General features: G+C 39.7%; 3 protein-coding genes across 3 annotated transcripts; 1 reads left to right on the plus strand and 2 right to left on the minus strand.

Annotated features, from left to right (window-relative positions):
* Window positions 1–5563: 5563 nt before the first annotated feature.
* LOC124642652 lies at window positions 5564–11489 on the minus strand. The gene is made up of 6 exons (XM_047181215.1): window positions 11340–11489; window positions 6869–7090; window positions 6478–6627; window positions 6277–6348; window positions 6025–6150; window positions 5564–5770 (listed from the first exon to the last, which is right to left on the minus strand). Exons 1-6 carry the CDS (start codon window positions 11487–11489, stop codon window positions 5564–5566), a joined length of 927 nt encoding a protein of 308 aa, XP_047037171.1.
* Window positions 7385–10797, plus strand: LOC124642640 (protein ALP1-like). Its single transcript, XM_047181191.1, has 2 exons — window positions 7385–7783; window positions 8654–10797. Exons 1-2 carry the CDS (start codon window positions 7491–7493, stop codon window positions 9537–9539), a joined length of 1179 nt encoding a protein of 392 aa, XP_047037147.1. The 5' UTR covers window positions 7385–7490; the 3' UTR covers window positions 9540–10797.
* On the minus strand, window positions 7807–11206 carry LOC124642646. The gene is made up of 2 exons (XM_047181204.1): window positions 10799–11206; window positions 7807–8623 (listed from the first exon to the last, which is right to left on the minus strand). The coding sequence occupies exons 1-2, from the start codon at window positions 10989–10991 to the stop codon at window positions 7830–7832; spliced, it is 987 nt and encodes a 328-aa protein (XP_047037160.1). The 5' UTR covers window positions 10992–11206; the 3' UTR covers window positions 7807–7829.
* Window positions 11490–12111: the final 622 nt, after the last annotated feature.

Here is a 12111-nt window from a genome sequence, read left to right on the forward strand (position 1 = left end):
AGGGGGAGAACCAAAAACCAGACAAAAAGGACAAAATGGGAGAATGGAGGAAGACAGGAGAAGTGAACACGATGTCATTAGAAATGGCAAATTAAGAAGTGTTGAGCCTGGTAATAGCAAAGGAAAAGAAGTGAGAGCCATGACTCAGGAAAACTATAGTAAAGGATTAGACGAAAAGGGAAGAGAACGTAAACATGCAAATAGAGACACAGAAAGGGAACATAACAGTAGAGTCCAAAAAACTGTAAATGGGGACCGAGAGGAAGAACCAAGAGTTATGCAACAAGACCACGGTTGTAGAGCGACTGAGGACAAGGATACAAATCATGCCAGCAGTGCCAGTGAACTAAGTGTTGACCAGACTGAACGCATTGACACAGATGGAGCACCAGAAAGTAAACAACAAAGACACGGTCGTAAAGCGAGCGAAGAAAGAAGAAGTAAAGGTGACGTAATCCGAGATAGTGAACAAGGAACTGGAGAGGCTATACATGATCGCGTAAGAGGAAAAGCGAGAGCCAAGCAACAAAAACATGGAAGTGGACTGAGCGAAGAAACTACAGAAGAAAGTGAAGATGCCGGAAGATCCGAAGACACTGAAAGTGATAGTAGAAAACCGAGACCTGAACTGTTAGAACACGGTGGTACAGCGAGTCAAGAAGGGGGCAAAAAATCTGAATATACCAGCTACTTAGTTCCGCAGAGAACTGGAGAGATTGGCCATCATATCAAGAGAGGAGACGCAATTGCCAAGCAACAAGATAAAAGAAGTGGAGCGAGCGCGGAAATTAGTAAGGAACGTAAATACGCGAGCAGTGCCGAAGATAGTGAATGCAGAGAGGGAGAACCAAGAACAAGACACCAAAGATCCGGTACTGAAGCGAGTGAGGACAGGAATAGAAAACATGATGTAACCAGAGATATAGAAAAAAGAACTGGTCGCTATGGCAGAGATGCTAAAGCCAGGCAACAAGAACATGATAATGAAGCGTTAGAAAAAAGGGGTATAGAACATGGATATGGGAGCAAAGCCTTCGAGCAAAAGGCCAGGGAGTCTGCCTATAGCGATAGAGCAGGTTATCCAAGAGCCAGTGATAAGGATCGTGGTGCCAAAGCGAGTAATGAAAAATACAAAACGAGCAAAGGAAGCTCTCAAAACACGCGTGAGACAGGTCATCACGGTAAACCAGGAGAAATGAGAGCCAGTCAACAAGAACATAGAAAAGGAGCGAGCGAAGAAATTATTAAAGGGCGCGAATATTCCAGTAGAGCCAAAGACACTGAACGCAATGCCAGAGACGGGGAACAAAGTACTAGACATCAAGAACACGGTAAAAGAGCAAATGAGGATAGGGATCAAGAAGACGATCTATCCAGAAATGGTGAACAAAGAAATGGAAAGACAAGTCATATGAAAGATGGGGAAGGGAGAGCCAGGCAACAAGATCACGGTAATGGAGTGTTAGAAGAACGGATTAGAGAACTTGCACATGGGGGCACTGCCGGAGAAATTGAACGCGATGGCAGAAAAAGGGAACCAAGATCTATACAACAACGACATGGTGTTAAAGCGAACGAAGAAAAAGGTAAAGAACGTGATGTTAATAGAGATGGCGAACAAAGAACTAAAGATACTGGTCATGACAACAGAAGAGGAGAAGCCAGAGCCAGGCAACCAGGTCGAGAATTTGGAAGCAAATTCGGTGAGCAACGAGCCGGAGTGTCTGGCCAAGGTCGTGTAAAAGAAGATCCAAGAGCCAGTAGAAGAGAACGTGGTGGAGTGGTGACTGATGAAAGGGGCAAAGAACATGTATTTTCAACCAAATCAGGTTCACAAAGAACTGGGGAAAGTGACCATCGTCCTAGGCGGAAAGACCAAAGAACTAGACAAAGTGATCAAAAGGTCGGGGGTCATGAAATCAGAGTCGGTGACCATGAAGCTAGGGGTGGTGATTTTAGTGTCAGGGCTAGTTATAACGGGGCCAGAGTCAATAACCCTAATTCCAGATCAATTGAGCCTAGTGCGAGACCAGGTACAACTGGAGCCAGAGCTAGTCTTAAGGATAGGATAAATCCTAGAACCAGATTGGGTGAACCCAGGCTAGGTCTACCTGCAGTCAAAGCAGATGAACCTGCGGCACGATCTGATCAACCTTTCGTAAAAGACAATGTGGATAAACCTAAAATTAGAGTCAGTAATGTAGAGTCCGTAGCGGTCGAAAGTGAAACGGGGGGAACCGGAGCAGCTGGAGTTCCACGCATATCTGAAGCTCAGCAACATGTTCGAAACAGTAACGTTAGTGAAAGAACACCATCAATGGAAAGAAAACGCTATTCGTCCTTAAGGAGGCCGACTCCTTATCCAATTATTCCCTTACATCCAAGAAAATCTGAGGATAAGAAACAAATTGAAACTAACAAGGATGCCCCTAAAAGAAAGCTGTCGGACAAAACACCTGTTACGGCGACCAATGAAATTGATAAAAGACATATACAAAAAGAAACACCAAAGTATCCAATCAAAAGCATTGTTCCACCTGCCGTTCCCCCGCCGACGGCAAATTTTAATCAAATTCCATTTACATCAAAATCTACTTCACTTACCAAGGTGATATCTAACCACAAGAGTCTTTTGACTGATAGCGGTCCTGTGGAGAAAGCTTTCGATAACAACGAAATCGTTGTTGTGTCCACAAATCTATTCAGAAATCAGGAAAGCGAGATTACGTCTATGAGATTGGATGCAGTCAAACATGTTTTTGATAGCATGAAGGATTTTCCAGATGAGATAATAAAACTACCACAAAACATTCCTTCTAGTAACGTTAATGAGGGAGTCCAAACATTAACGGAATTAGTTTCAGAAGCAGTTGACAAACACGGTCATGCAGTGTCCAGTTGCAAAGGCAGAGGTGGATGCACGGTTTCTAGCCAGCGAGACAACACGGTCGCTACCGACGATCCTAAAGAAAACTTTATATCAATTTTAAATAAAGGTGATGTTGTCAACCTGAAATTAAACATAGAAGTTCGCAACGACCAGTCCAAAAAACCAGTAAATTTTTGTCAGAAGAGTGGTCGCAAGTCGCGGTCGTTAACAAATATTACGAGAACAGAGAAATGTTCTCAGATATCTATTGACGACGACATATTAGCACAAAGCAAGTCGTTGCAGTCTTTGCTGAACAACGAGTATTTTCGCGGATGTGCATCCGACGGTCGTCCAAAGATATTGGTTGTCCAGTGCGCTTGTTGTGGAAGATCGAACAACTCCCCTCGTGATCCTCCGCGAAGCAGTGATAGTAAAAAGTATTTCGTGTTGCTGCCAAACCCACACCAACAAGACAAAAATGAGAGGTACGTTAAGATTCCTTATATGATTTTGTCTTTTTGATAATGTAAAGCTTGGCTAAGGAAATTCCGATGGTTTATCTACTAATTAAGACACTATTTTCAGATGTAATTGTGAAACGCATGGTCAGTCCAACAGCCACAAAATTCCTCCACAGTCACAAAATTCAACTTCAGAACACACAATAAAAAAGACTCTTTCAAACATATCCTTGGAAACGCTTATGGCAAAGGGAGTGTCAACACACAGGCGTGACTTAGCACGATACGTTGCAACTACTAACTCGACATGTCAAACTGAAGAGCCGAAAAGCGACTGTCTAATAGCCAAACATAGAGTGAGCATTACTGAAAACTCAGGAATTAGGTGCGAGTTTCAAAAAGAGAGTCACTCCCAGATATCGGTGATAACGCCGGGTCTTGTGCCTGAGATCAACTGTCAAAATATACAACAATATACATGCGGAAGCAAGCACTTAGATTCCCACGTGCCACTAGATCGCTCAAACCCGTATGCTAAGGTACAGGCACAGCTATGCCCCGAAATATGCCCTGATACCTGTCCTCTTTCCCCATTTCATGTATGCCAACCAAACTGTCCGCAAGCAGTTTCTCATACCCAGGCTCGCCCAATTGAACACAACCAGGGGTATTCAAAGTTTCCCCAAGTTCAATCCCAGGGATCTTCACAGACGTGCCAACAAGTACAGTCCGAAGGATTTCCACAGGCTGGCCAACAATTTCAGGTGAAGGAATGCTCACAAGGATGCCGAAATGCTTGTTCACAAGGACATTTGCAAGTACACTCCCAAACATGTACACAAGTACAGTCTAACAGTTTTTCACAGGCACAGTCGCAAGAACATCCTCAAACGTGCAGTCCAACATGTCCAAAAGGTTTTCCCCAAGTGTACCCACAGATATACCTGCAAGTGCAGTCGCAAGGGTGCCAGCCGACCTGCCTGCAAGCACAGTCACAAACGAGCCGGCAAAAATCGTCGCAAGGGTTCCCGCCAATACGCAGAGAAGTTTCTGACTCGGATACGCAGACGCAATGGTGCAGTATTTTGGTAAGGCTCATTAAATTATACACTAGCTGTTTTCCCGCGGTTTCACTCGTGTCCCGTGGAAACTACTGCCCGTACCCGTGAATATAGCCTACTTGGGAATTTAGCTTCTCATTTGTGAAGTTTTTTTTGTCAAATCGGTTTTCATTAGTTTATAGGCATAAACAAACAAATATAGGTAAATCCTCTTTATTGAACAGTTCTATGTCGTTGAATGCTACAAAGATCATAGTTATTTATACATATAGTAAACTAGCGCCCATGCCTTCGTAAGCAGTAATGTACACAGAAACAATTACTAAAACTTTCTTTCACTTTTCTTCTTCTTTGTCAACACACTCTTGGCAGAGTGGTCGTGGTCGTCATATCAGGGGTAGCAAGCCTCAAAATCCGTCGCCAATGAGGTTTATAATATAAATAAATATGACTTGAAACTTATATGGCCTATATATAAATACATGTGGAAAGCAATAAAAATATCGAGTATTGAGTCTTACTACAAAAAAGTTAAACAGGCGTTCGTCAGGTTTTTGAGAAAATTTTGTATACATATTTGTTTTTAAGTGTTTTATAAACTTGAACTTCAAAAATTGCTGATTTTCAGTCTATATATCTAATGGTTTATGTTTATCTTTTATGTAAATTATTTCACCCTATTGCCTGACTTAATTTCTTTATGTTTTTTTTTTTTTTAGTTAGAAGCGCGTCTTCATGATGACGGCCGTTACTCTTTCCATCTGCCACCGTTGCAAGTTTTGAAGTATTATTCTTTTTGAAAATATATAATAACTTATTGAAAAGTGTTTTTTTCTTACAAAACGTATTTACGTAATCGTAGGTTGCAAAAGGACACCATTTTTTTATTATACGATCTGAACTGACAAGGATTATATTGAGTAATCCTTCTTCCGATCATTATCAGACGTGTGGGTAATTAACTAAGAATAATGCATCTTTGTACTAGGAACTGGCCATGATCACACTGAGTGTCCTAGTGACTCTATAAGAATATATTCCCTGTCATTGATTGGTGCACGATTTGAAGACTGTCTGCACAAATAACATGTATTGAGATTTGGTGATGATAGGCTTAACCAATGGAACGTTAAGAATATCTATACTCATTGTAGAATAAAACAATATTATTATATCATCATAGAAATAAACCAAATGGTCATAAACAAACGTATTGTAAGCTTGCGAAGGGTTACTCCAGAGTCTGAAGCTTCAAGCTGTTCGTTTTGATATTCAATGAGCTTGCGCGCCAAAATGTTGAGCGCCTTCGGATGCAAGTACCGCAGCTGTAGTTCCGTGATCGACTTCAGACTATGTATCGGCATTTCTAACATAACCTGAGGATTAAAATACGTCCAGTTCTATTACTAGTAGTGCTGCACCCTCGTTATGTGAGTAATGAGTTCTACAACCTTTCGAATATTTGATTTTGGCGTTTCAACTCTGCACTTATCAAGTAATCAAGTCGATTCGCTTTACTTATATTAATGACTAACCGTTCCATTTCTCCGGAAATGATAAATAACGGGCCATTTCGGAAGCATGTATGCAAACTTACGACTGCTTATAATATCGTGTGTAAATGACTCACTTGTGGGGTTATACCAGCAACAGCTTCAGGGTTGATAGCACTCAGGTCTTTTCCACTGACTTCAGCTAGCAGCAACCCCAGCCGGGACACTTCTCGAGCGCTCCAACTGTATGATTTGCCTAACGCCTGATGAAAATATCATAGTAATTCACAGTTGAGCTGGATACTTATCGATAACCACATGTCAATATCTAAAAATATGTGTAAATATGTTTTAATCTATTAGCTATGTATTAGAGTGTAAGTACGAACCTGAGTTTTCATCATCATGGCTAAATAAAATCTGCGCTGCAAGGGATCGCATGCTCGTATGTGGTAAAATAACTGAAAACAATCGTTCTTTTAATAAGTATGAATCAAACTATGCACAGTGCAATATTCCCGAATGCAATGCGTATAAAAGACACGTAAACTTCACTTGAAAGTTTTCATAAGGCGCTCTCACTCACTCACTTGGTGTGTCAGCTGCAAGTAAGTGTTCTCTGGGATCCTTCGCATGAAGATCATGGGCACTCCACATAGCAAGTTGTTCATGATGTTCAGGTATTTAGCATCAGTCCATCGTGGATTTAGTCTTATGTACTTGCTCGCCACTACGCCTACCTGAATATTCATAGTTGTCAGTTGTCTTTAGACGATTATTAACACAGTTTTTTTTCTGTAAGTATGAATATTTTGAACAAGAAATAATTGGCATTTTAGCATATAGGCCTATATTTTTGGACTCAGGAAGATTATAATTTAGAGTCCGCATAGGCTAAAATCGATAAGTTGAAAACCACCACAGACGAACTAAAGGCAATTTGCAACATTTTGTACATATGTATCACCTAATAGATATTACCTGATGCCTGTTAAGATCAGGATGTGAACCGATGAAAGACAGTATCTTGTTATCCGAGAGGTTGAGATTGGCCATCTCCCTGCCGTTGACATACTTGAACAGTGGGCGGAACTTCTCCAGCGTCTCGAATGTGATCTTATTGGTTGGGGTGGTACCTTTTACCACGTACCATGTGGCTGCTAGTTTTTCACGAGCTAATCGCATCATGGCAATTGTGCGCGCCTGAAATAAATATATACCTACTTAAAAAAATAGATGTGATTATAGAACCTGCTCAGTAAAGTTAATAACATTCTTACGTATGTACCTTCATTATGGCAGGCTGGCAGGACGCCACTGATTCGACAGAACGTTATGAACATGGCCTTATACGAAACAAATGATTTGTTATTTGTTACCCAAGAAGAGATTCAGTGAGCACATCGTGGGTGACAGCAGGTAACAGTAACAATAAGTCACGGTGACGAAAAATTGCAATCAGCAGCGGGCCTTAAATTGGCTTTTAGGCCCGCCGCTGACTGCAACTTTTTGTCACCGTGACTTATTGTTACTGTCACCTGCTGTCACCCACGATGCGCTCACTGAAACTGTTCTTGGGTGACAAATCGCGTTCATTTCTGCTATGGACTTCAACGAGGTTGCCGTGATTTGCGCTCTTGAAATACATAGAAGAAAAATGAAACGGAAAAAACGCTACTGGGTGCACCCTTTATACACGGAAAGATTATTCAAAGGAAAATTCTACACTATATATTCTGAATTGCGTCAATACCCACCAAAGTTTTTTAATTATTTTCGTATGTCTATAAACTCTTTCGATGAGTTGCTGGCTTTGGTAGGTCCTGTGATTACACATCAAGATACAAGATTTCGGAAAGCTATTCCAGCAGAAGAAAGGTTAACGGTAACTTTGAGGTAAGTAACAAAAACTACATCAATTATTTATTTAAACAAAAAATCTTTATTCGGAGGCATACAAATTTGCAATATCACAATCATCTAAAGAGTAATTTGACACATATGATTGCACAGTTTCGTTCGACCGCGGAGGAGAAATATCATAAAAAGATTGAGTAGATGTAGAGGGTGCAGAGGGATTAAAACATTGTTGTGAAAGTACGCTAGGTGGTGGTGGTGGTGGTTGAGATTGTGGTTGGGTTGTAGATATTATTGGCTGAAGAAGTATACGAGGTGGTGCTGGTTGGGCTGGGGATATAAGCTGTTGCGAAATTATTCGAGGTTGTTGTGGTTGAGGAAGAATATATGTTGCAGCTGTAGAATTGTAATTAGTAAAGCTATTAGAAGATTGGGTATAATATTTCAGGGTGTTTAAAATCGCAATCTGTGCATCAATTTTCTGGCCTGGTGGAATAGACTTTAATAATGGAACCAAAGATAATGCGAAATAATTATCTGGGTCTGGTAGTGTCTGGATGTTTTGGTGGTTTGTTTTGTCTCTTAATATTTCTAATAAAGATTCTTCGTAACTTTTATTCTTCTTCTTTTCTCGTGTTGGTTGTGTTATTCCTGGTGTAGAAGAATCGTTCTCACTAATTGTTTCTTCGTCAAGCGATGGCACATTACTTGAGGTTTCTCTCCCTGCCTCCATAGAAGGTACCAAAAACAGTAGCTTATCAAAGTACACGTATCGTTTTCGTTTAGGTGCAGCTTGCCCTGATTTTACGTCTTTTTGGCAACGAAGCTCCCTCGAAAAACAAGCTCTTAAATTTTTCCAACGACGTTGTATCACTTTAACTGTAAAAAATATTATTCTTATATTTACAGGTATTTAGCAAGTGGTGCAAGTTTCAATGCATTATCTTTTGAATACCTAATTGGAGCCACAACACTTCGTAATATTGTAAATTCAACGTGCCAATCTATATGGGAAGCATTGCAACCTCTGTACATGGCAGAAAAAAATGAAGAAGACTGGTATAAAATTGCTGATCAGTTTTACGAGCGTACTAACTTTCCTAATATTATCGGCGCCGTCGATGGTAAACATGTTAGAATAACGAATCCAAAGTACGGTGGATCTGATTATTTTAATTATAAAAAATATTTCTCTATGGTTTTGATGGCATGGGTAGACGCAGATTATAAATTCATCTACATTGACGTCGGATCACAAGGAAGCGCAAGCGACTCGACGATTTTAAAAAAAACGAATACTGGCAGAAGGCTTCAAGGGAATTTATTAAATATTCCGATTGGACGAAGTCTGCCTAATGATGAAAATGGAAAAATAATGCCTTTTTGCATTGTAGGTGATGAAGCCTTTGGTTTGTCGAAAAATATCTTACGACCGTTTTCCAAGAGAGGACTTACAGTTGCTAAAAGAATCTTTAACTATAGACATACACGAGCACGTCGAATGGTGGAATGCACTTTTGGAATACTGTGTAATAAATGGAGAATTCTACACAGACCTATCGATGTTAACGTAGAATTTTGTGATAAGATTGTAATGGCTTGCTGTATATTACATAACTATGTACGCGTTAAAGATGGAATTCAATTCACAGATACCGCGTACGAATGTACGCTAAGCAATACGTCAACAAATCAGTGGCATCGAAACATGTCCTGTGTCAATATAAGAAATTATTTTACTTCTTATTTTATTTCACCACAAGGATCCGTACCGTGGCAATATGAAAAAATATAACTAAATATGTAACTTATGATAACAATAGTCACAAGTGCACACGCATAATTCATTTAAAGGAGATGTTTCAAATCCGACCCACTACATGTACAGTAAGGGTTGGACCACATCTGGCAGCACGGAATCGCCTTTTGGGCCAACCCTTATCCAGAAAAATCTATGGAATTCGGGAAAAATAGAGATCATTTGCTTAAATGCATACTTTTCTTGTTATAATTTATTATTTATTAATAAGTTTTATTGACTTTCAATATGGCGTCTCGCCATTTTATATACTCTGTTACCAAAAAATGACAACAATCCATGGATTTGACAATTAAGAAAAATAAACACGTCAAATGTCATTAATCAACCACCATGACGGTAGCTTAGGCCCATACTATAGTACGGGCATTTCGTCCGCCGTCCGGAGATACTATTTAATATAAAAGTTGTTTGCTGCATACTAAACTGCGCGGTTTACCGCTGCGGTTTACAGGCGGGAGAAATATAAGGTGCTTTAAAAATATCTGCCACGGCTTCAACGGGAGATAGTATTGTGTATGTAGACAACAATAGTGAAGACCGGAATAGTTAAATTTAGACTGCGAGATGATCTCTTGCGAATAAATAATCTCAAACTTGTACGCAATTTCTACTGGTAAAAAAAAATATGAGACATATTATGCTCAATAAGTAATAATCTTTACTAATGATGTATGCACGCAATACTGTCTCCCATTGCAGCCATGGCAGATATTTTTATATCACCTTATACAATCGCCGCATGCAGCGTCAAACCGCCACTTGAAACTAAAAGGACGGTTTTCCGCTTTTGAGTCATTTTGCAAGGTTTACTGGAGGGTCCATGATGAAATGAACTATATACAGCTAAGTACAATCTGTATAGTTTGATGGTGTGTAGCAGCATTGTCGAGCGGACATTGGCGGTAGAACCGCCAGTATATGGTATTAACCTTACAGCTATGATGGTTTTTTGATGTGTATTGCAATCTCATGTGTATATTTTTGTGTTTTAGAGCCAAATAAAGCCAAATTAAATTAATTGGATCATTGAAAATTGTTTGAAATATTTTTTTTGGGCCGGGCTCCATACATTTTGAAACGTCTCCTTTCAGTCTTATGTCAATGTGGGTAAATAATAATTCCGCAACGCTCTACTGATACCTATACCTAACCTATGCAAGAACTATAATTGCCTATCGCCCTAATTTAATGTAATAATTATAAATAAGTATAATAAACGCTAATAAAATTACCTGCGTTTTCTTTTTGTTCCTGTGATAAACTTCTTGTTGGAAATAAGTGTAATACAATTTCATCCCATAATCTTCGTTTTAAAATTTGATCAGAATATTGTTTTAAATTTTTTGTATATAATGCAGGCCTCTTCTCTATCTCCTCTATTAATAATTCATTGTCAATTTCTTCCTCTTGCAAAGAAGACGACATCTTTAAAAATACGTCTGCTCCGAACGCGCGGCGCAGGCTGAGTGACAAAAAGTCACCAGTGAGCGGACTCCCATAGTAATGTACAGGGCGAGTGACAGTCACGTCACTCCGGTGCTGCCTGTCGCTGCAACTTTTTGTCACGTCACCATAATGAGCGCACTCAGTATAGTTTTCATTGCACTTGACTAAGTGACAAAAAGTCACGTTGACAAAAAGTTGCAGTCAGCGGCGGGCCTAACCAAACAACGTGGCATTCTTCACCTTCTACATGGTCAATTTTAATTTCTTTCTTTATTTGTTATTCCGTTTTAGCAATATAATTTATCATAAGTTATGGTAGTTACTAACAGACCGTAACACATATGACCCTGGTAACCGCTCCACATCTGACAGGTCTCCGCCGATGAGTATTGCGAAGGCGTCCACGGCTGTCTGCATGTAGTCCCTGGTGATATTGAGTCGGCAGTGTCCAATGTGCAAGTACTCCAGGAACGGCATGTTTACGCTTTTCTTGCCTAGAAACGTCGCTGCTCTGTGGAATGAGGGAAATTTTTAAATTACAATATAAACACTTTGTATATCGGCATATTTATATCTTACTAGCTGATCCCGCGAACTTCGTATCATTTAAACCTGGACCTCTACAAATTTTTAAAACCAAAAAACTCAAGTCTGTCCAGCCATTCTCGAGTTTTAGTCAGACTAACGAACAGTAATTCATTTTTATATATAAGACTAGCCGTTTTCCCGCGGTTTCACCCGCGTCCCGTGGGAGCTAATGCCCGCACCGGGGTAAAATATAGCCTATGTTACTCGCTCGTTGTTGTGGTGAAAGAATATTTAAAATCGGTCCAGTAGTTCTTGAGTTTATCCATTACAACCGAACAAACAAAGTTTTCTTCTTTATAATATTAGTATAGATATAAATATAAACAAACACTTTGTATATCGGAATATTTATTATCCTATTCCTGAAAATACCCTTCGTGTTATGAGAATTATATGTTACGGATAGTAAGTACTTAATATTTATATAACGTTTTAAAGGGTAGGAGGCAGAATTCACGGTGAAGGTTTTTCTGTGACTTATGAATAAATAATGATCGGCCTCAACTCAAAC

This window comes from Helicoverpa zea, chromosome 2 (genome assembly GCF_022581195.2).
Source record: "Helicoverpa zea isolate HzStark_Cry1AcR chromosome 2, ilHelZeax1.1, whole genome shotgun sequence".
NCBI lineage: Eukaryota > Metazoa > Arthropoda > Insecta > Lepidoptera > Noctuidae > Helicoverpa > Helicoverpa zea.

What these genes read in the sequence shown, in the direction of transcription:
- LOC124642646 (XM_047181204.1), bottom strand. Translation starts at nt 10,991, where the DNA reads ATGTCGTCTTCTTTGCAAGAGGAAGAAATTGACAATGAATTATTAATA. An exon ending in GGAACAAAAAGAAAACGCAG is followed by an intron (nt 8,624 to 10,798) that starts GTAATTTTATTA and finishes TATTTTTTACAG; the next exon opens with TTAAAGTGATACAACGTCGT.
- LOC124642652 (XM_047181215.1), bottom strand. Translation starts at nt 11,489, where the DNA reads ATGCCGTTCCTGGAGTACTTGCACATTGGACACTGCCGACTCAATATC. An exon ending in ACTTGCAGCTGACACACCAA is followed by an intron (nt 6,349 to 6,477) that starts GTGAGTGAGTGA and finishes GATTGTTTTCAG; the next exon opens with TTATTTTACCACATACGAGC. An exon ending in CCATGATGATGAAAACTCAG is followed by an intron (nt 6,151 to 6,276) that starts GTTCGTACTTAC and finishes TATTTTCATCAG; the next exon opens with GCGTTAGGCAAATCATACAG.
- LOC124642640 (XM_047181191.1), top strand. Translation starts at nt 7,491, where the DNA reads ATGGACTTCAACGAGGTTGCCGTGATTTGCGCTCTTGAAATACATAGA. An exon ending in AGGTTAACGGTAACTTTGAG is followed by an intron (nt 7,784 to 8,653) that starts GTAAGTAACAAA and finishes TTATATTTACAG; the next exon opens with GTATTTAGCAAGTGGTGCAA.